General features: G+C 30.5%; 2 protein-coding genes across 2 annotated transcripts; both read left to right on the top strand.

Moving 5' to 3' along the window:
- Positions 1-3,207: 3,207 nt before the first annotated feature.
- Positions 3,208-10,418, top strand: LOC128171591 (uncharacterized). The gene is made up of 8 exons (XM_052837385.1): positions 3,208-3,295; positions 4,735-4,944; positions 6,109-6,372; positions 7,329-7,463; positions 7,865-7,972; positions 9,126-9,220; positions 9,333-9,521; positions 10,320-10,418. Exons 1-8 carry the CDS (start codon positions 3,208-3,210, stop codon positions 10,416-10,418), a joined length of 1,188 nt encoding a protein of 395 aa, XP_052693345.1.
- Positions 9,440-22,178, top strand: LOC128171567 (adhesion G protein-coupled receptor B1-like). The gene is made up of 18 exons (XM_052837361.1): positions 9,440-10,391; positions 11,064-11,169; positions 11,252-11,389; positions 11,532-11,595; positions 11,778-11,916; positions 12,101-12,153; positions 12,270-12,378; positions 12,470-12,573; positions 12,675-12,777; positions 13,150-13,327; positions 13,934-14,003; positions 14,152-14,218; positions 14,387-14,472; positions 14,775-14,901; positions 15,105-15,146; positions 15,337-15,474; positions 15,718-15,828; positions 21,382-22,178. Exons 2-18 carry the CDS (start codon positions 11,097-11,099, stop codon positions 21,391-21,393), a joined length of 1,614 nt encoding a protein of 537 aa, XP_052693321.1. The 5' UTR covers positions 9,440-10,391; positions 11,064-11,096; the 3' UTR covers positions 21,394-22,178.
- Positions 22,179-23,884: the final 1,706 nt, after the last annotated feature.

Here is a 23,884-nt window from a genome sequence, read left to right as displayed (position 1 = left end):
GTAAGGTGTGCGATTAGACGAAGCCGTACTCGATATAGACTTTTTCTTTTGTCGTAAATAGGTGTGGAAACCCTCAAGGGTATGTCGTTTTCTACCCTGAGTTTGTTAATCACTACATGTATACACATAAAATGATCGTGACTTAAACTCTAAATGTATACACAGGAAACGAATACTGATACACGTTATGATTCCATGTGCTTTAACGCAGCACCAACTTTATATATGATTGATAATTTTATTATTGAATGGAAAAATAGATTTGTTAGTTGATTCCCGACATTTGTTCATTTCTCAATTTAAAACATACACAAGTCATGTATTGACAGTTTACGGCGCTATGCGTGTCAACTTATAAAATGAGAAGATGAAATTGCTCTGCATTGATACGAGTTCATCTAATGGAAATATTTAATTTTAAGATTGTAATAAAAACAGGATTATCAACTAATAGAAATAATAACTGAAATAAGCACGTCAAATACAAAGATATGTGTTCTTATTTACACATCACAAAATTTAACAGCGTAATAATCATGTTATGTTGTAATTCGAATGTAGTTTCCGATTTCATGAAATTCTATTTCATAAATATAATTTATTAATTTTATAATAATATGGACCAGAATTTATTTACAATGCAGCTATTATGCTTAAATCGGAAGTCGCATATTTGACGTGGATTACAATACAGGTAAAGTAACAACAAGCAGCAGCAGGAATAACGATAAATCACACCGTCACGGTGTCATCACGGTTGCAATCCATACTGCGATCAAAAACCGCGATGGTGTATCGCGGGAACGATAAAAATACCGTGACGGTAACGCGGGCCAATACGGGATCCGCGTTGCCTGTACTGTGTGTCTTGTTGCGAAGTGTTGTTTTTTCAGCAACATTGCACAATCAGAAATATTCCTTACCTGATAATATGAAGGGGATAATCAATAAATAGAAAAATTATATTTTGCTGGAATAATCAATTTTTTCTAAATAAACCGTTTTCGTCTTAAAATGTGACATTGTATTTTTAAACATTAACTGGGTCGGTTCATTACTTAATTGCCAATGTTTATGAAACAACTGACTAAAAAGTCGTTAGAAATTTACTGCATTATACAATTAATTGTTGTCTATCGTTTTAATTGGAAAATGCCAACGCGCTCATAAATGCATTGATCCGTATTTAATAGTCGAACACCATATTTTTACAACATTATATGTACACGTTTCTCATATTTTTTTTTCTTCTTGTGAGTTGATGACTTATACAGCCCTAATTGTATTGCAAACTCTCACTAAACGTTTTTAATTACATCACAAACTGCTTTTTAACATCCCTCCTAGATTCGTATAACGGCAGTTGCACGGAGTAGTGTGATGATAGAAGTTTAAAAGAACAGTGTTATGTAAGTACTACTTCTGTGATTTTCATGCATTACTCTCTCTGTACGGTTTGCTTTTGGTACTGTCCAGGTTTATTCTTTAATAGTATTTTTTTATAACTGTTTTGTACTAATGAATAATAATTATATTATCAGATTGTTGACCAAGTCAGGTTTGTTCTACTATTATGATTATTTGGCGATCATATCAATACACGTCTATTGATCTAACTATACTTTTATCTATAGATTTTAAATTAAGCTATTTTAATTAAATGATGGCATTAAGAATTTAGCCAAGTCACATATACACTTTAACTTTTTTAGTCAATTTTACTGATGTACTTTTTTTTTTAACCTTATTGATAAACTATATCGCTGTTTTTTGAACAAGAACAAAAATTTGTTATTGATAGATAGGTTTAAGACTGAGTTTTGTCATGAATGAAAGTAAGAGACTTTCTTTTCTTCATTTATTTTTTTACAACATGCATTATGTTCTAATTTACACGTCAGTGCTGCAAATCCGACAAAGTTCACAATATCATGTATGAAAAAATGACAATAACACACTGTCAACCATCTCAAAAAACGAAAAACAAATTGAAAGCAGAGCAACACGGACCGCCAAAAGATAGAGGTAAGATCAGGTGCTATGGAAGAATGAGCATTAAAGATGCTGACCGGTCACACCCGCCATGTGTTCTTTGTCGTAATCGGGGAAGAAACGGAGAAGGCCGTAGACAGTGAGGGGAATAATTATGGTCTAACAATTAGTATGAAAAACGTCGGTCAGCATGCGACTCACTGGAAGATTGTATTTGCTGACAAAGTCGTTGGATCGACAATACTTTACATGTATTTGAATTATCAGTAACATAAAGCTTAGTATTTATGAATTGAAAAAAAGATAGCTTTGTAAATGAAAAAAAATCTTACGTAACTATACGGAAAGAAATTTCGTATTTATAGTGTTTATGCAGTGTCAGTATACTGCATGTAAGAGAAATTCACGAAGGAAGTACTTAAATTGTATTTTCTGGCTTGAGTTGTGCACTCGTTTGTTGGAGAGTAGTTTTCTTTTTTGCAATTGTGATTCTCGTAGCTAATTACTTTTTATGAGAGCTCTTAAATCTACAGTTCTGAATTGTTCTTTAGAATGGCAAACACTTGTTAACATAATTTGTACAACTATAGAAATGCATCAGGAATTTTAAGACTAACAAATAAATCAGGATATAATGTTCATAAAAGTGCAAAACTAAACTGAAAAAATATTTGATATTCATAAATACTCTGCAAAAAAGAACAGTTGTTTAAAAAATTCGTTTATTTAAATAAATATCTAAAGGTAATCTTGAGACAATAAATGGTAAATGTCAAAAATTGGGATTTGATTCAAGCAGAGTTTTAATGAATCTTTAATTTCATCTATTTTAGTAAACATGCGCAAACTATGATATATACATCTACTGTTTCACATTTGCTTTACTTTTAACTAATGTTTGCTGGTATTGAAAACCTTAAGCAATCTGGTTCTTTCAGTAGTGTAACCCTAAGTGTTTTTATCTTTTTTCAATGACTAAATATATTAATGATCGAAATTATGAATAGGTGTCAAATATTTTCTTGTGATTTTAATTATTACTCTGTAGGTATCACTTATAGCCAAATCGGTAACCTTTCTAAGTGAAAGATGGAGATAATTAAGAAAATAATTAGGTTCTCTAGGATATTGACAAAGAAATTCAATGTAATTCCCATACTATATATGAGTAGTCAATATTACTAGTATATAATTTTTATATTTTCAGTTTTAACAATGATGTTTTTTGTTTTTGGCGATCGTCAGAATATGTTTAAGACTATTCTTTGTCTTAACTTTTGTCTTTCATCAAGCGTTGCTTACGGTGAGTATCATTTTTCTTTTTTGATGTGTTTTGTTGTGCTGGTTGTTCCAGTTATATACGGCGTTGAAAGGCGTCCGAAAGGTACATGTAAATACTAATTGGACATATACAGGAAATGCATATGACAAGGTACTGGATGATAAGAAATGATGACTGTATTTAAGAACATTAAAAAATTGCGACAAAATTAATCTTTATGATGGCCATATTTCTTTTAATTGTAGAAATGGCCATTTTTTAAGCCAACTTTACGTCATTTTCGTTGTTAGGTCGAACCTTTTTGTTTTACATCAATGTAACGAGAAAATAGAGTAACTAACAAAACTCTCTTGATGACCAAAAACTTTTTAATGTCGTACAACGCTAAAAACAGAAATTAAAAGAAAGAAATGTAACGTTAACTAATATATTCATCTGGTAATGGTGATTTAAAGAAACAGGAGACTAAAAACATGTTGTACAATTAAACGATTAATTACATGTAGCATGTACTATAATTGTAAATCGTATTTTCGTTCTTTCTTTTTTTCCATTATTTCTCTGAGACAATTTTTAAATCTAGAAAATCGATTGCTTCATTTAAATGTCTCGCCGCTATGAGATCTGCTATTGGAACTTTATTATATGACGTCACGCCATCTATTACGGTTTGTTTCATAAACATAGCATCAGTTTAAACAAATAATGATTTTCACTCCAAATGAAAATTTCTGGAAAAATTTGAAACAAGATCGATCTGAGACCCTTACTTTTACCTTTGACTTTTCCACAACATTACAGACCAACCTCAAACGAAAAAAGTTCGTTGAAATCTTTCAGAGGTTATTTTCAGAGAAATCTCCGCGTAGATGTGGAAATTTTCAACAGATACCAAGTATCTTAGAAAATATCTGCCATCGTTATTTCGGCATAGTAATTATTATTTATAGAATGTAATTTAAGCATAAAATTTACTCGAAGTAGTTTTCAACATTGAATGTAAGTTGTCATTTATTTAACAAAAAATGCATATATTTATGCATACATGCATTTATTCTTTAGATCGACGTGTGAACCTAAACATTATCAATTTTGTTCTGTCGGATACTTGTGTAAAGAAAGGTATAAACCAGTTTTTTTTTCAGAGCACTTTTTTCATTGCATATGTGAAACCAAACCAGAGTAGATGGTGTGACGTAAAAAAAAATCATTCTTTTTTGGTTTTGAATACAAAAGAGTTCTTCATTATGTCAGCCACCAGTAAAAACAATTTCTCTATCTAAGGTTTCTTTATTTAGGTAAAAAACATGCATTCTTTCGTTTCCATTTTCAATATCTGGGGTATCATGTTAAAAAGTAAAACAAGGGAAATAGAGAATTGCGAATAGGATGTAACACTAAAAAATCTAAATATTTAAAAACTTACACAAAATAATGTACATTTCTTTGTTTTTCTTTAGTTAATTTAGCGCTTAGTAAACCAACATACCAATATCCAGAAAGCGTCAATTACAGCACAAATTCAACCAATGCTGTAGATGGGCAGAAGTCGGATTTAAACCTCTTTGGGGGGCATTGCTCAATTACTAATAAAGGAAAAAACGCCACCTGGTGGGTTAATCTTACCAGCATTTACAGCATTCATGATATCCGGGTATATTACCGCAATGGTATGTTTCTGTATATAATGTTGCAAAAACACTTTTAAGCACTTTTAAAAACATAAATGACATGATACCGGTCTTTTTTTGTGAGGCGAAGTCTTGGTAATTTTTTCAACGTTATTCTAGAGACTATGTACTCAACATCAAAATATTGTGCGAGTAATGTGTGAGTCGTTACTTAAGGTTTCATAAGGAACATATTCAAAATATTTTTGTTTCAATATAGTGCTGGGTATAACATTTCCCAAAATAAACCGTGTTTGTTAAAACAGTTACGTATATAAATGTACACTTATGAAAATATAGCTAGAAAACAGTAATCATAGAAATTCATCCATGTTTTAAAAAAAATTGAAATTCATTAAAATAAAACTTGAAGAGTATGCATTTTATATTTTTTTATATTAGTACGAGATTCAAATACATCATGCATTGTACATCATATGTGTATGGTTTTATTAGAAAATGAAAATCAATTCTGACAGTGTCATAATTTTGAAAGAGACTTTTTTTTACCATCGATAAATGTAACTGAAATATAATTTAACTGTGTACAAACATCATACATAACCTTGGACATTGGTTGACTCCTTTTGTACATATGTCAATATAGTTCTGTTTTTTCGTTTCGATTATTGTAGTGTCTTACATCTTATTGTGAACAGCCAAAAAAATGAGGTGAATTAAGATAGAGTCTAGATTGAAGAATCTCGCTGACATGAACTTTTATATATTTTTCTTTTTTTAAGAATGAAAATAAACAGGAACATATTTTCTGAAATGCAATAAAAACTTAATATAATTCCAGTTGATATACAATCAATGAATTTATCTATGAATGTAATAATTCATTCGACAAAACATGTGTCCCCCATTAACTTATTTAACAAAAAGTATTTAAGAAAATCTAGTTTTGTGCTGTGGATTTTGTTCTAGTGTACATTTCAGACCATAGATAATTACTATAGATAACAAGAACTAAAACATTCTAAATACTCATTTAGAAATACAAAAGTATAGCAATGGCATGTACAGAGTTATCTGCAAGGAAGTATTTTATGAAGAGAAAAACTTAACAATCGTTTCTTACAATTTTTAACGCTTTCTATATATTTGTATTTACTAATTATAGTTCATATTAATTATTAAAAGTTAAATTTTTCGATATAGATTCAAACTGGGGATTCAGGGCCAAAATCCAGAGCTTGGAATTTTCTCTTTACGTCTCAAACACAACCGAAAAATCAGATGGGGTTTTGTGTTATACAGACCACAACTTTACTGTGGACGCTTTTCCAGAAGTCCTTGATACCCCATGTCCTGTGAATGGACAATACGTCATTTATTACAACGAGAGACTGCCCAATATTACCTACCCCTACCCTCACTTCTATGATTATGTACGCATCTTATTTTGCGAAGTTGAAGTGTATGGTACGTATTTCATGCGTATAACAGGATGATTTACAGAGAAGTAAACTTATTCAATTTCAAATTGTAACGTTTTACAAAGTAAAATTATTAGCCTTACAAATCTAAATTCGGGTGTTGTGGATAAGTAAATGCAATGCGTATCTATAGGCATAGGTTTAAATAGTGCATATTTACATGTCTTGTATACATGTATAATTACATGTACCTCTATGCCAAGCTTATTGGCGCAGCTATTTCAACTGGGCTGTCATTTTGTTTGGAAAATTGATTTCATCAGTGGGCGACGATACATACCTCAACAGCCAAGCAAATTGGTTTATTAATTCGTCCACTAAAGTTATTTTTTAAAAAATATCATTGACTAAACAAAATGTAAATCCTTTCAATGATGGATAAAACAATTTTAAGAACAACATTTTTTTCTTTTCTAATCATCCTCTGCTAGATTTGGCCTGTTAGCGAAATAACCGAATATATACATTGCATGTTGTTCCAACTACGAAGTTTTAATTGATAAACTTTGTTTTCTGTGTAAACAACACGTAAATGAACAAGATGAATAATTGGCAGGTTATACTGTTTACATGAAATAAGAACGCATTATAATTGTCGATTGTGAAATCAGCAACAACATTCTATATAAGTTTGAAACAAAGTGTTTACCAGTCAATAATTTGACACACCATAAATACCCCTTATCAGCTACTTATTTTGTTACTGTTTGAAGTTTTTACAATAATATTCTGACTAGTTATTTCATCATTGTAAAAAAATATTCTGGGTCTGAAACCATCATTTAGAAAAAATAGTTTTGCATTAAATTTAAATAATTGAGACCGTTTACTATGTCTATATTCAGAAAAATATTAACTCAACTTCATCTTAAACTATAAAGTAATTAAAAACAAATCTAAATTTTATAACCAAGAATTTAAAAAAAATCTTTATTTGTTTAGGGTGCCCTGTACCTGGATACAACGGTGATGATTGCTACATTTCTTGTTCTGACCCCGATTGTCGCAAAAGTCACGTCAAGACGGGCACCTGTCAGGGCTGTGATTCGAGATATACAAAACATCAATATGTATTTGGTATTTACTTCTCATGAAATAATAAATTTATGAATGAAATAATAACGATATGTTAACGTTTCAAACTTCCATTTTTTATATTTAATGTTGCTTCAACATTATTTGGAGATTAAGCATTACTGTTTCGTCATATATCTGTACCTCAACATCGAGGGTTCGTAACAATAATGATACCTAAACCTAAGATATTGCTACAGAAGGGCTTAAGTGTATTCTCTGACTTTTGAAATCCGTAACAAAATAAGCTAAAAATTAGAACATATGTGTAAATGACATTCTACACCCATGTATATTCATACATGTTTGTTAGTAAATTATCTCCATTCTTAAAGATTTGTGAACTGAATAAATTTCCTTAATGACACATTTTGCTATAGTTAACAGATGTATGTGTTTTGAAGATCCTAAAGAATTGATGAGTTGCAAAGATGAACAAATATATGGAATATTATGGAATACTACCATGGCGGGAATAACTTTAAAAGAGCCGTGTCCTAAATATCAAAAAGGTAGCCTAGAGCAAATTGTTATAAAAAGTTGTATACAGTTGTTATTTTTTTTTTAAATTGCAAAAACAGTTTTAAGTTTTTACCTACGCGTGTATTGCTACATATATAACTTGTGTAAAAAAAAAAGTTTGTTTATCGACGTACTCTCTCTCTCCTCTTTCCTCTTTCTCTCTCTCTCTCTTTATCTCTCCCTTTCTCTCTCTCTCTCTCTTTCTCTCTTTCTTTCTCTCTCTCTTTGTCTCTCTCTCTAAGATACGTTTCAAAAGATGCATACTTAAAACCTTATTATGAGATTTTTGCTTCATACATTTATATACTATATTTTCTAAATACATAAAATAATTAATATTTTCTTATTACAAAGATTATTCAGTTAAATAAACTTACGTCAATTCAATTTACCTCGTTAAAGAATTAGTTAATCATTTAATCTTAAAAGAAAAAAAACGAAAATTAACACCTACTACAATACAATAACAAACGTCTAGTAAATTATCAAACTGCTTTAGATATCGCACGGATGATTCAAGAGTCATAAGGACCCTACATCAGTTGATTAGCTTTAGTAACTAAAAGATAGAAGTCGAAATCATATATTGATATACAATGTTAGTAACCTTTACAGTTATATATACATATACACTAAAAGTGTATTTTGATAAGATCGTTTAAAAAAATTGGCGTCCTCTCTCTCTCTCTCTCTCTCTCTCTCTTTCGCTCTCTCTTATTGCTTTTAAGGTTTCCCGTGCACATGCGCAAATAAAAATATAAAAGTTCAAAAGATAATATTTATTTCTCCTTACACTAAATAATCTTATAACACAATTCACTCCGATGTCGCACTTGTCATGTAAAATTCTATTACAACTTTAAAATTGTTGTTTAAGCACATCCTACAGTAAATGTCCCTATTATTTTCTTTTAAATTTTGTCAACATTTCTCTCTATATAATACCAGAAACTGGTGAAAGTTAGATTATATCAATTAAAAGGAACCATTTACTTTGTCATTTGTTCTCTTGAATATTATCAAAAAAAGATAAAATAGAACAAATATTTTGTCCATCTTAAAAAAGTGGTATATGAGAATGCTGCTTCTTATAGAATTATTTGTTATGTTTTATCGTTCATTAACAAAACAAATATAATCTAGGGGTGGCAACAAGATTGTGTGATGAACATGGAGAATGGGAACCTCCTAACTTTATCAACTGCACCTCCGAAGCTTTGATGAATGCATCGGCACTTGTAAGTTATCGTACATAATGCATAAACAATGATTAATTACATCATGTGTTTTAATCATTTTTTTTTGTAGTAAAAATCTTTCAATATAAGTTTTGGTTTTTTTTTTTAATAGTTGGAACGTATCATCGAAAATGAAACACAGGATCAAATCCAGGAGACGGTTAACAATACTCTACGACTGATGAAGAACTTGACATCGATGACTAGTAGAATCAGTGCTGGGGATTTAAGCTCCTCCCTGAGCGTTTTAGAGAAGATTGTTACAGTAACTAACGCTACGGGATTAGCTATCGAAAAAGAGGTCAAATATTGGAATTATCTACATCATAATTCCCCTCCTTCCTTCACACATTATTCATAAGTGTTGGACTAACAAATTGTTAAAAGTCAGCGAACATGTTTCCCTGTATAATTTTTTGATCCTTTTTACTTAAAATACTGATTAGTTCCATTGTTAAAGAGAAAATGATTGTAAAATGTTCGTGTACCTGTTTTCTAAGCATGCAGCAAAATTTTAAAACAGTAGAATAGCATTTGTAACTAACATGTTCAAATTAAAATTCGTTTAAGATACTAATTGCTTTTTTAAATTCAAAGCGATACTTTGTTCCGTCCTTCTCTGATTTATTCAATGGATCATATTCAAAGCAATATGTAAAATCTTGCCTAAATAGTCCATTAACATTTTTTATAAGTAGCGTTTACTCATTAACTGTTTCACTAACTCTTGTGTTTCTAAAATATTTAATGAAAATTATCAACAACAAACTAGTTAGGACACAAATATTTGCAAATGGCTCTCTTATTTTATTTCTCTGAATTTACGTGAAAGATCAGTTTATGTTTACCGCAATTTGCACCTAACGTCCATTGTCTCTTATTTTACTGACGTATAATGTTCATGTCATCTTCATTAGCGTATACCTGAATAATGAACAGACACAAAAAAAAAGAGATATTTCACGGTGTTTGAATAATTAGTGTGTTTTAGAATGTCGCAAAGTACAGCTTGCAATGTACACAAAGAATACTGTTTGCACGTGTGAATGACCATATAAATTAAACAGTAACGATATTAATATGTTTTAACTAATTTCAGGTATTTTACGCTGTTATTGATAACATATTGTCGTCCGATAACTCAAACTCTTGGACTATTGTAAGCAAAGAGGTAAATTTACATTATGCAATATTGTAAAATCAATTACAAACAACTCATTCTGTATAAAGTTTCTAATAAAGTTTTTGCATGCGTGTATCTATTAACTAAATATGACAAAATTTAAAGTTTTCATTACTTACAGGAGCATACTTGTGGCCTGGAGCAAAATCAATCTATCGTTTAATATCAAACCTGAAATATTTTTTATATCATTGACCAGTTATAATACTTCGATCATATGTGCATGGTTAACACGTAATCCAGGTCATTGTAAACACTTACTGACTCAGAGTGAGATGCTACACAGAATACTAACAGTAGTTCGAACGTTTTCTTTTAAATGAACAAAAACATTATATTTAATGTAAATTTGTATTTTGTGACAAGTATTTGGCATTGTTCTTTTGGTACAGAGTCAAAGCATCTCTGAAGCTTAACAATATTCATTTAACATAAACGATCACACAACTCAGATTTTTAAAAAAATTTGGAATGGTGTTATATTTATCAGGAACTATAGTTTCAACACATAATGTAAGAAAACTGTAATAGATAAGGTAAGGATATAAAAGATTTAAAAAGAAAATATTGCATGCATCCAGCAAAAGAGTATATCGCTTCATTGTGGTTTATTTGCTCACTAGTATCTATTAGTATTTTACAAAGTTTGTAATATTTTAGACAGAAAAAGACCCCACATTTCTCCTAAATAATATGGACCGTTTCAGCAAGATTACACTCCAAAACGACAATATTACAGCAACTAAATTCAACGGATCTAATTTTGGTAAACAAGCATTTTTTTATCGTTCAAATTGCAAATACATGTAAATGAAAAAACACTCTGTATAAATTGATGTTTTTTAAAGAGCTTGTTATCAACCAAACAAAAACCGATGAAACGGGAATACGTTTTCCGGAGGAACAATCAAACAACGTTTCTCAAAACTCAGAAGAAATTCCTACCTTTCTAGAATTACCAAAACAAGCATCAAACGATATAAAAGGTAAAACAAAATTTTCTTCGTTATATGCTTTTATTGTTAATAATGAATATGCAAAAACACGATTTAATTTAAGACTAAATAATAATTTTTGATAATGAAAATAGTATACTAACCATTCTCTCAATTTTTTTTTTCCTACAAGCGATCAACTTTGTTGCTGTTCTATACAAAACAATGTCAGACATTCTGGGTTCTGATTCTAATAGGTTAACGGTTAAACAAGTTTTCAGTTTTCGTTTAAATCTTTATTTACACCTAGCTAAATATGCCTAAACTTAAACATCTGATATGATATTATGTATGATTATTATTTTTTTTTACTTTGTTTTTATACTAAACTTGATATATCTTATTCATATCTTTTTGGAAAATCAATAAAACTAATCAGTAAAGAGAAAAAAGGTAAACATGCGAAAATGTCTGAGCGAAGATTCTTTGTCAATTCCCCAATATTGTCCCTCACGACCCAGACAGACCTAGGAGTGTTGGATCCACCTCTCAATCTAATGTTTGGACACACTGTGAAAGTAAGATATCAGAAATATATGATTTTGATTTACAATTGACATAAAGTTATTATGTACAATTAACTAAAACGTTTCCTACTATTGCCGACGTGTGTTAAATTGCAGTTAATTTAATTTAGGTTTAATCTTATTGCGTTTTAAGGCTGTTTTTTTTTATTATTTGTATCTTTCACTTTTTATTTAGAATAAGTCTACAGAGATGCACTCTGTATGTGTCTCCTGGGATTTGAATCTAAAGTTTGTGTTTGTATACGAGCTGTTTTCTCCAATTTTAAAATAAAAGCATTTTTTTAAATTAAAAAATTACAGCAACTGGATGGTTTATTTTTCATTCACCATTTTGTAAACTTTAGAAAATGGTCACAGGAAGGATGCACTGTGAACCAAACATATCGTCGAAGAACTGTTTGTCAGTGCAACCATCTCACAAACTTTGCTATTTTAATGAGACCATACACTCAGGTAAAAGCCTCTTTTTAATAAAAAAAACAGTCAAAGAAATCGAAAATGAAATTTGCTGCTGATATTCCAAACTATCTTCACTACATTTCAGGTAACAGAAGAAAATCCATTCTTAAAAACGATGTCACTTGTTGGAGTAGCTCTCTCCATAGCTTTTACGTTTCTTACTTCTTTGATTTACGTCCTGACATGGAGGTATGTACGACTGATTTGTATCATGCATGCACAAATATACCTCCAGCGAGTATACATGTAGTACAGAAATTCAAAATCATTTAAATGTATGTAAATTTCAGATTTGTCAGGAGTGACAAAAACGTCATGATGCTGAATATTTGTGGATCGTTAATACTGTCAAATACAATGTTTATATCATTAGTGGAACAAACAGCGAATGAGGTAAAAATCAATCTCCATCTCCTGATAAGCAATATGTATTTGTGTGTACATATATAACTTGATAATTAAAATACATACGTAGATCTTACAAAGAAAACATTGAAAATAAATTTTAAAAATGTATTACTTAAAACCATGCTGCTCGTATCTGGTAACCGATGCGTAAATATGTGGATCTTATATATTAAATATAAACGTAGATTTTATAAAGAAAGAAATCAATCCACAATCATTCATAATGCATAAAACAATCCTGTAACAATGTACCTAAATTATATTTTGAACATTTTTGGACTCACATTGTAATTAATATTCTTTATACATACACCGACACTGAGTAATCACCGGCGTTTAATTATTTTTATGTTTCAGATTGCTTGCATCGCGATAACGGCCATTATCCACTACCTTTTCTTAGTGACATTCTTCAGTATGCTAGGATTAGGTGTATATTACTTTATGAGTATTACAGTGAATTACTATGCCCTGTATGTTGGAAACAACTTCAAGTCAAAATCAAGGGTTCATTTGTTTCTGGGTGGAATCTGGGGTAAGCATTTGAATGATCCTTTCACGATTTTAACCTTTTTGATATGTTTACGTCGTAATATATCTGTTTTGTTAAATTTAGATAAATAAAAAAGTAAAAATAAAAAAGTCGTATAAACTTTTCAAGTATTCGTTTAATGACCGATTTTTCTTAAAATATATTGTATCATAATGTGTTGAAATTTTAATATTTTTTTAGATAAGTGGGATAAACTATCACCACAAAAACAAACCCTCATTTGAATTATATCTCCAGGCTACATATACATTAACATAAACAAAATCTTATGAACAGCTGAATAATTCTAACACAATTTCTATGGAATCATTACAAGTTCATGTTTTTATATACAAGTTATATGGATGTATGTTTACGTATTTTTAAAGCACTTGGTCAATTTTTTTCTTCCACCTTATACATGGAATTGTTGTAATTATTTTTAGTCTATTTGACGCAATTTAAAGGATTTTGACTTGAAAAGATTTAAATTTCCCTTTGAACACGCTATACCTTGGTAAAAAAAAGTTGCGTAAAATACAAATATCGAATGAGATGTAAGTATTTATTTATTTACGAGATTTTAATTTCATAACGGTTATTTTGCAGGTATACCGGTCATTATTACCTCAACAAATCTTGGAGCGTTTTGGGGTAAAGGATATCACCTAAAGTCGTAGTATGTGTATTTTACATAGTTTTGTTTTTGCAAGAACTAAAGATTGTATATATATTTACATACATTCTTGAATAAAGTATGTATTGTCTTACATATGTTTACCACTGACTACAGTCGTTAAAGAAAAAAATCTCTTTGAACTTTTAAGCTGCTGGTTGTCCATCGAAAGTGGCTCTCTCTATTTGTTTATCATTCCAGTTTGTCTGATTAGTTTGGTAAGTTCTTGAGCAACAAATTCTACTATTAAATTTTTCCTTGCACATCGAAGTTATCCAGAGTGTAAAGAAAATTTGTGATTATTCGTGGGCACCGAATATAGATGCTGGTCATAGAATTAAAATTTGATGTTTTCTCCGTAAAAAAATTAACTGTGTTTCTTTCAGATAAACATTCTTATAATTGTTTCACTTCTGAGGGTGTTGTTTACTTCAAGCATAGTGGAAAGGTCTTCACTACAGAGGAAAGCGTCGTGAGTCAAACCAAGAAGAACCTTGATATTCATATAATTTGATTTACTAGCAGTGTAGAAAAAAAACTTGTTTTATTAGTAGACATGTCTCAACATAATCCGACAATCAAATATCAAATTAAGTTTAACATTATAAAATAATGCTAGTTTTATATATCGCAGGTATCCACAAAACATACAAAATACTTGCACATGGTTTTTTTTAATTAGCCACTAATAGACTTGTGTAATGAAACACTGAATCGATCATGTAATAGATGTAAAAAGTTTTAATAAAAAAAAATATGTTCAATTATTACTAGATGCGGTCTGCGGTCACTCGGAACACTTCTGCCAGTTCTAGGAGTGACCTGGCTGTTCGGAATCCTGGCAGTTAACGAAAACGCAGTTGTGTTTCAGTATTTGTTTGTCATTGCAAATTCATTCCAGGTTTGATATCTTTATCATGTTTCTTTCGTGTGTGGGTTTTATAACTTTTGTTTTATTTGCAGTGTTGAGGGTAGTTTTCTGAAAAAAAGGAAGTTTTATTTATTTTTTTTTTCTTATGTTTCATTTGATTTGTTGTTTTGAAAATCAGAATCATGTTTTTTACTTACACATTGCCATTTTTATAATATATATTTATTTTTCAGGGGTTCTTCATTTTTCTTTCACAAGTTTTGTTGGACAAAAAGGTCAGCTTTTAAAATTTGTAATAAATGATATCATGTACCTGTACATTTGTAAAAATGACTATTATTTTTTTTTTAATCTTAATCTTGATTAAGATGTGATCCTTGTATTTTTTATTTCACAGAAAAAACATCTATCGAGATTTCATGAAAATATCTTAGGGCAATTATTATATTTGCAATTTCTTGTCAGGTGAGGCAAGGCATAGGGAATAGATACCTGAGTTTGAGTACAATATTGAGTTTCGCTGAGCGAAGGAAAAAAGAAACTTCTCTAAGTTCACGAAGCCCGTCGACATCTAAATCAAATGAACCATTGATGAAACCCAAGGTGAGGGAAGAATGTTTTTTTAAACATGATTATCATTTTGAAATCAATTATTAAATATCAATAGTATCTATATTTTTTTATTAGATTAAAAAACGACGATAAAAAATTTCTTCAATCAATTTGTAATCGCAAATGATATCATGCTTAGAGTAAGTTAAAAGCTAGCTTTGCGATTCTTTGATAATAAATCTTCGAACTTTTAGATGATCAATTCGGTTGTAACTACTAGAGAATTCTTTTTAGAAAATGAGTTTGCTTAAAAGATTTCGGCAAACCAAAGTGAAGAAGTCTGAGTTATCAATGTCAGAAAAAACGATGTCTACAAATTGTCCACAAAGTGTTTCTCATGAAAAAGTAAGCCTTAAACGTCAACAATCAAGTTCAGATTTGTTGCAAAAAAAAAATTCAGATAAATGATAAATTAAAAATGTGAAGGCACTTAAAATGTCACGATTAATTTTATAAATTGTGCAAATTTCGCAATATTTTGAATCTTCATATCTTTATTAACAAAGAAATGAAACAAATTCTGATTAAACTTCTAATGTGTGAACCAAAAGAGAAATGTCGCAGACCGAAGGGGACAATTTTTTTTAACATAACTTAGCTGTAAAATGCTTAATGTACAAATTTTTTTACTTATTTCTAGGATGTAACACTATATGAATAGTACCTGTTTGGAAGGATAACAGTTGAAATCGATACCCTGAGAAAACCATTGTCAACCGACGCGAAGCGAAGGTTAACAATGGTTTCTGAGGGATGTCAAATTCAACTGTTACCCTTACAAGCAGGCACTATTTATTCTATGATACCGAATGTCTTAACTTTTTAAGAAAACTTAGTTGCTTTCATGTAGAAATGACGTTAATTCTACGTCGAACCATACGCACATAATTTACACGCATGTAACAATTCGTTGTGTTATTCGTTGCCAGGTCTGTTGCTAACGCTAAGTATAATAGAACGGATTATCAACTGCGTCTTGACCAATCAGTATTTAACATGAAAGTATAAGAAATTAATTTATGTTCTATGCAATATGGATGGTTTAAATGTATTTCTACGATAGATTTCTCACAGTGTATTACTTATCTTAGTATAAATCATTCGGTATGAGATCTTTTATATTGTCTTATAGAAAGCATTAGGAATTAAGTTCCATTTTAACAATAGATTTTAGTTACATTGAAACATAAGATTATATTTAAAAACAAGTAATATTATTGTGTCTGCTCTATTAATGCTTACTTTTACATGCACTTTATCTGCCATTTAATTTTTTTAAACAATCCATAAGCAACTAATTTGAGTACATGTTTGCAAAACTCAAATGTCATGACATTGAAACCGGTTATGTATTCCCGGACTGTAAATACTATTGTTATTTGATTGTAAATAAAAGTATTTTACACAACCATATTTTAAGTGTTCTTTTTTATTCTTTTGTATGATTTTTCATTATATGTATACGATATGTTATTTAGATCTTTCCACCTTTCAGGTTAAAGACCTCTTGTTTATGTTACTTCTTCTCCTTCTTCTTCTTCTTTCTTTTTTTCTCGGAGTCACTTTTTGTTATTAAGGTTATCCATACAATTTAAACCTTATGTAATTGCTCATTAAAGTTATGATGCCATTTGACCCTGTGTCAAAAAACTCCCAGAACTTGCAGTGTTACTGCCCTTTGAGAAATGCTTGTTATCGCTACTCCTCTTAAAACAATAAGACATGGAGACTTGCAACTTTTACCAATGTCTTCAGTACACTTTGATAGTTCTTCAATCTATTCATACCAAAGCGATCTGAGGCCACTTTCTAGCAGTTATTGCCCCTGAAAGTATTGAAACTTCGATAAAATCACTTCCAACTCTTTTACTATCTATTATAGCGACTTCGGACCACTTGGAATAGAAGCAACTACCTTGGCAAAATGACATAAAGTCAAATGTCAATGTCATTTGGAAATCTATTAATTAATGAATTTTCATATCTTTTGAAATACAGGATTATAGTAAGGGTTTCAATAGTTTGCTGGATTGCGCAATAAGGTATTCAATTGGGTCGGCCAGGTATCACGTCAAGTCCTGTGGTTACTCAAGTGGAACATTCATTTTGTACACAGCTAGCCTCTAGAACAGTCTCTTCTATTTTTAGGTTTTCTGTTTATATGTCTGTGTTAATATTATTCACTTGGCTCAGTTTTGAGTAAGTGGGAAAAAAATTCAGAAAAGTAATTCAATAGATGTTTACGATATACAACATATACAACATATAATTCTTAAAGAAATGGCCGGAAATAAAAAAAATCTATAAAAATCATTTATGGCTTTGTGGTTTTTTCATTTTATAATATAACATATATCAAAGGTATATCTTTTTTTATATCTTATTGAGCAATTTAGCATTTCATTAAAAATATTAAGGTGAAACGACCTCTAATTGTTCGATAACAAAAAGTCTACTAGTTTGTATATATTTTTTTGTTTTTCTTCATACCTCACTTAGTAGAAAAAGTAGAAAAAAGAATTTTTATGGTGTGGCAGTTTTTGATGTTGTCGTTCTTGTTCATTTCATAGAAATACACAAAATTTGAAACAGAGAGTTCGTAAAAAATATTTTTTTTAGGCATTAATTTAAAAAAAAATAAAAACAAATTAATTATGTAGGCCTACATATTTTTTAGTTTCAAAATGCTCGAATAGGAATCATTTGGGAAAAAGGGCCTTCCATCAATGTTTAAAGTTTATTATGGAAATTAATAGAATAGATTCTTGTAAACATGCTTATGACAAACAAAAAGGCCGAGACATTTATTTTAGAAACAGCAGCTATATAAAGGTTTGAAATTTGTTCAAATATTTCATGCACCATAGCTTACTATTTTGTACTCTATTTCATAAGAAAATTGAGTGAAATTCATTATGAAACAAAACAAAACTAATCTTAAAAATATACATGCTTCAGTTTTTACTGAATTCAAAGCAACCTGTTCCTATGAATGTACGCATACCTCTAGAACGCCTAAAAACTGATTTCAACTTATATACAAATAGCTTTGATCAATATGTTTGTATCGTTCATTGATTTCTTTTTTCACTATTTTCAAGCAGGGATGTATCAGCATAGAAAGTATTCTATTGTTTAAATGGATATTAGGTGAAATACGGAACAGCGGTGAATTAATTGCAATGATGAAATGTACTTTAAATTTAGAATATAACATTGTCTATAATATATGAGTAAAGTAAATATATGTAAGTAATAACGAAATGTCCATGTTAACATCTCATTTTGATGGAGAGATCAACTGCAAGCAGTTTGAGTCAGTTGAGCTTTGTTTTTGTAATGCATGCATTGTTTGTTGGGTGTGAAACGAGACTTATTTTTCAAAACCTGTCAAATGAATGTTGATATACTTGAAACAGGTCTTAGAACAAAAGTCTTGAGAAAAAAGCAAACGCAAAAAACACAACCCTATCAAATGTTTCATTGCGTTTTCTATTTTCAAAACTATAACAGTTATTACTGTTTTTTACAAGAATTTATCATAAGGTGAAGCAGTGCCATTTTTTTTAGACAGAAAAGTTTGTAACTTTGTTTAAAAGCCTAACAATTTCGCATATTATAGACACTTTTTCATTACTTTTATTAGCGATGGAAATATCTTTCCTGCGCGTGATTGTTCGTGACGCTATCAGTGTCGTCTGTCTGTGTCGTTTGTCAACAGTAACGTTGCTACCAATATATCCATCGGTCATCCCGATAAGTAAACATTGGGGTGGGGGTGAAAACGTGCGAAGGTAAAAAGTTGATGGATGAAGATAACTAAACGTTGGTTTTTTTCTTCCATATTTGGGGCATTATGTAAATAAGTGAAACAACTGAGAATTAGATATAATACTATACACATCTGCATGATTTTTTAAAGACTTACAGGAACTTAACAAAAAAGATATATATTTCTTTTTTTTACTTTAGTTAATTAAGCGATTAGTGTACCAATATATTAATTTTCAGGTCACTATAATTCCAACGCAACTTCAAGCAATGCAGTGGATTGGCAACAGTCCGATTTACACTTCTATGCACGAAAATAAACAGTTCCCTACGATTTTCTTGTTTTTTTTCTTACAGCGGCGTTAATCTCGTGACGTCAGATTTCATTTCGCACCAAATCGGCTTCATTCAAAAATCGTTCAGGTATGACATTGGGTTTTCTCCAAGTATCATGGAAAGTACTTATGCGATCGCAGTAAAATTTCCAGGATGATGTTTTCCACACAGATCTCCGTCATATAAAAAAAATGACAGGCATTGAAGATACCCTTTGATATTGATACATGTAAATGAAGAGAAAAAAATGCCTTATTGCGCATATCCTTAGAAAACAGCTGTTTGTTATTGTTTGCGAATTATATATAATTCAAATTAGTTATCCGTCAAAACTATGTTAGTGGCTAACAGCTGTTGATTTGAATTATTATCATTTATTGAACGTGTAATGTGTTAGTCAATGTCCTCACTCCTGCCTGTTTTAAGTAGAATAACATTAATTCGCACGAACTTTAATTATCCTTTAGACATTTGGGGCAAAACACATACGTAATTGTTTCAGGGAAGTAGATTCATTCCCGCTTTTTGAAATTTAATTGCTAGTTATTCATTACTCCGTTTTTGTTTTTGGGGTTTTTTTCTTTGTTCTCGTACATGTATATAGAAATGAATTAAGCTTTCAGGAAGTTGTTTTTGTCGTTGAAAGAGTTATGGGGGTGTTTAGCTTCGAACAATTAATGCATTTGTTAGTTTCATATTGTCCGCATACCACTGCGAAACACGACTAATCTTTGTGCACATGAAGCAAAACAGGAATGTCTGAAATCTTCTGTGACTTTGAAAAAAATAAATAATAATACAGTAAAACTCGGTTATAGCGAACACGCTTATAATGAATTGACGCTTACAGCAAAGTGATTTTTATTCCCCGTGACTTAAATACATTTTATTATATTTCAATTGGAAAAACCTGAGGGAGCAGAAAACAACCGTTACTTCAAACAGCAGGTAATGTTGGTTTTACGATGTTTATGTAGACAGACGTACCACATATTTCACTTTTTTGTAGATTAATGTAACATGTACAATAGAGGTTATTTGTAAATCCTAATCACGTACAAAAACAACAATTATCACAAGGTGTTAAAAAACCCAACTTTGTGCGAAATGAAGTGGCTTTATTTCATAAAAGACTTGCATTCAATTGTTTGTCTTTGTATCATTAACAAATTGGAACAAACGCTTAATGAAAAACAATAGAGTTTGTAGTATTAGCGGTTGTGTATATATGTGCAGGTTTCATCAAACGTAAGGGTTGCTGTGCATTTGTGTCGCCTAATGTTACAAATATATCATTAAAAGGCGATATTGTATCAGCGGTTTGAGATGGCAACAGAAAATGCAATGATTTATAGTAGTAAGCGTTGCAATCGCAACACTAATTATATTCATGGCATTTAGTGACATTGGATCATAAACGGTGGTGAAAAATCAAATCTTACTTAAAGAAAAAAAATGAATGGATAACATGTCGATATTTATTATAACATTGGTATTGTTTCGAAAAAAAACAATTAGGACTTCAAGAAGATATTTATGGACATTTTAAACTTTTGATAAACTTAATCCTGAAATGTGATAATATTGGGGCTTTTTAACAGTTTAGAATTTCAAGCTGTTCTCCCGTGAACATACTTTCCTATAATTTTTAGTGTCAAAATAAACAAGAAAGAAGTATAATTAAAGAAATAATATTACGCTGAAGATTTTAGAAATATCAGTTTTCTAAAAAAGCAGCAAGGATGAAACAAAAAATATTTAGATTGTAATGTTTTGTGTTTTTTTTTTTAGATTGCAACATGAAAAGAATCCCCTTTAAACCAAAGTCGCTTACTATTACTTCTTTCTTAGCTGTATGCGTTGGTGTGTACATACTTGGAGTGGCATATTCTCTCTTTCGGAAACCCATGAACAACAATGTGTTGAATCAGATTGATGACACACCAGATCAATGTGAAAATGTTCATTTTATATATTATGATGAGGAACAAAAGCGAAATGCCTAGGAATTCAGGTTTTAGAGGGATCCGGTTCAATTGCTGTCAGAACTCAAACGCGGCTTTTTGAGCGATTTAAAGAGGATCAGTGCATGTTTAATTCTCCTGAAATACAAGCTGGGATGGTGATTATATCCCGCACATACTTTACACTTAATTATATAATGCGGCCATGGGTGGGCTGTGCTCTTGAATATGGTTGCATGGACTTTCCGAATGCGGAACTTCATATAAACTGCACCGAAAGGTGGGTTCCTTCGGATTGTCACAGGTTTGACCAATCAACTCTCGGTGTTATTATGACCAGACTTTTCAACAAAAAAAAAGACACCACTTTGTCGTAAAAGAAGATTTTGCAAAAGTCGTACGGCATGAAACTGAAAGCTCTCAAAGCCAAAACATATTTTAACTATTGGTAATTTCGTCTCACCCATAATTTTCCTGCATGTTTTCTGTTTGTTTGTGTTGTGTGCGTTTCAATTTTTCACTGCATATGACAAATTAGTTACAGGACTTGTTTTTATAAGTATTGCCTGTTCGTTACCATAATTGTCTGTTAAAATGTAAACGTATCAAGCGAATAAAATACCATTGTTATGGACACATACAGAAAAAATGATTTTAAATTTATTATTCAAAGAATATTTTTTTTTTCTTTTTTTTTTTTTTGCTTTTAGATAGGTATGGTTCTTTTTTATTTCAAAAACAGAATAAAGCAGAATTATTGGTATTATAGTATATTATACATAAATAATGTACGTGTATTCATATAATCAACCTTAGAGGTCACGGAGTACACACTTGTGGCCAAATTTACATACATGTAGGAACAAATATAAAAATAAGGTAATATTTATTTATATATGGAAAAACATGTAGTCTGAAGAAATTTAATGTTTAATAAAAATGAAACCACTAAATCAAGGGAGGGAAACATTAATTATTAAGTGAAAGATTGTCGTTCTTTTTGATTCTCTGAATACCAAAAGCTAGTTGGTTACTTGGGCCAGTAATGATCATACTTATCGAGTGAGTGATGCAAGCCATAACCCTTTTGTTTAATTTCTAAATATTACTCCGATATTTTTGAAATAATAAATAATATTATAGGGTTGCTCGGAAAGTTTAAAGACATCATATTTATCTTTCTCTTCTTGGTGGCAGATTTTTGTTTCAAATTGAAATAAACACTGAACAAAAGCTCAATGTATGATTAAACTAAATAGTCATTCAACATATTCGAGGTTCTTTTGTTTACAACGATACGTAAACAAGTCGGTGGTCAGGGTGTTTAAAGCATACATAAACTTGGCGATTAGAAAAAAATAACAAAGACTCTACGATTCGAAAGGTCTAAGAGCTTTGTTTTGTTGGGGATTTTTAATGATTGTTAAAAAAGAATAAAGCAAAGAGGCTTCAGTTTACATATGTAAGTACTCATAACACTTAATCTGATATCGGTTTTTGTATTAACTCTTTCTAACATCATGTTTAAAAAAATCAAGAATGGACATAAGATGGAAATGCTACCTTTTAAAAATGATCAAAAGAAAATGACAAAGAGTGGCATTGACACGCTGTTAAATGACGTCTTGCTTTAGTTTAAACAATATTTATTTAGTATTTAGCTACATACATATTATAATAACAGTACATATGTCAAAGTGTAAAATTCAATCTTTCGGACTATTTTTAACTATTGTGTAAATTAACTATTTCGGACTTTGTGTTAATTGCTACAAAAACTTTTCCTCTATTTCAACAACTGTTTTAAAAACGTTTTAAATTCCGCGCAATATTACATGTTATTATACGTGAGGCACAATCAGTGATGGACAGCTGATTTTTTAATTGACTTCTATTTATGCTTATTGACACTTCTTTCATCCTATTAATCCTTTTATGTACATGTTGTTAAAATGTCACGAGTTACTCAATTGCTGTTCTTTAATTGATTTACTTACTTCTGTATATATTATGTTAATCTTTCATTGTGTTATTCCATTGTTCATTATATATAGTTCTGAATTGTAAATTATAGTCAGTTGGAATCAGACTTTCGATACTAATGCATACTAAACTCATTCATGTAAAGTCTATATAAAAATCTGAAAACTAAAATGCGTGTTGACTTGTTGGAGGTTTCATGACCCAGTATTAGTTCCGTACGGGAGAGAGAGAGCGCGCCTTGTAATACATAGAAGATTGCGAAACAACCCAAAAGACTCTCGAGCATGGGGGGGGGGGGGGGTATTATTATTTTTTTTATATTTTTTGTGCGGTCGTCTCGGGTCACT

This window comes from Crassostrea angulata, chromosome 2, assembly GCF_025612915.1.
Source record: "Crassostrea angulata isolate pt1a10 chromosome 2, ASM2561291v2, whole genome shotgun sequence".
Taxonomy (NCBI): domain Eukaryota; kingdom Metazoa; phylum Mollusca; class Bivalvia; order Ostreida; family Ostreidae; genus Magallana; species Magallana angulata.
This window is presented reverse-complemented; position numbering and strand designations above follow the sequence as displayed.

What these genes read in the sequence shown, in the direction of transcription:
- LOC128171591 (XM_052837385.1), top strand. Translation starts at nt 3,208, where the DNA reads ATGATGTTTTTTGTTTTTGGCGATCGTCAGAATATGTTTAAGACTATT. An exon ending in TTCATCAAGCGTTGCTTACG is followed by an intron (nt 3,296 to 4,734) that starts GTGAGTATCATT and finishes GTTTTTCTTTAG; the next exon opens with TTAATTTAGCGCTTAGTAAA. An exon ending in GTGTCCTAAATATCAAAAAG is followed by an intron (nt 7,973 to 9,125) that starts GTAGCCTAGAGC and finishes AATATAATCTAG; the next exon opens with GGGTGGCAACAAGATTGTGT.
- LOC128171567 (XM_052837361.1), top strand. Translation starts at nt 11,097, where the DNA reads ATGGACCGTTTCAGCAAGATTACACTCCAAAACGACAATATTACAGCA. An exon ending in TCCTGGGATTTGAATCTAAA is followed by an intron (nt 12,154 to 12,269) that starts GTTTGTGTTTGT and finishes TGTAAACTTTAG; the next exon opens with AAAATGGTCACAGGAAGGAT. An exon ending in ATTTACGTCCTGACATGGAG is followed by an intron (nt 12,574 to 12,674) that starts GTATGTACGACT and finishes TGTAAATTTCAG; the next exon opens with ATTTGTCAGGAGTGACAAAA.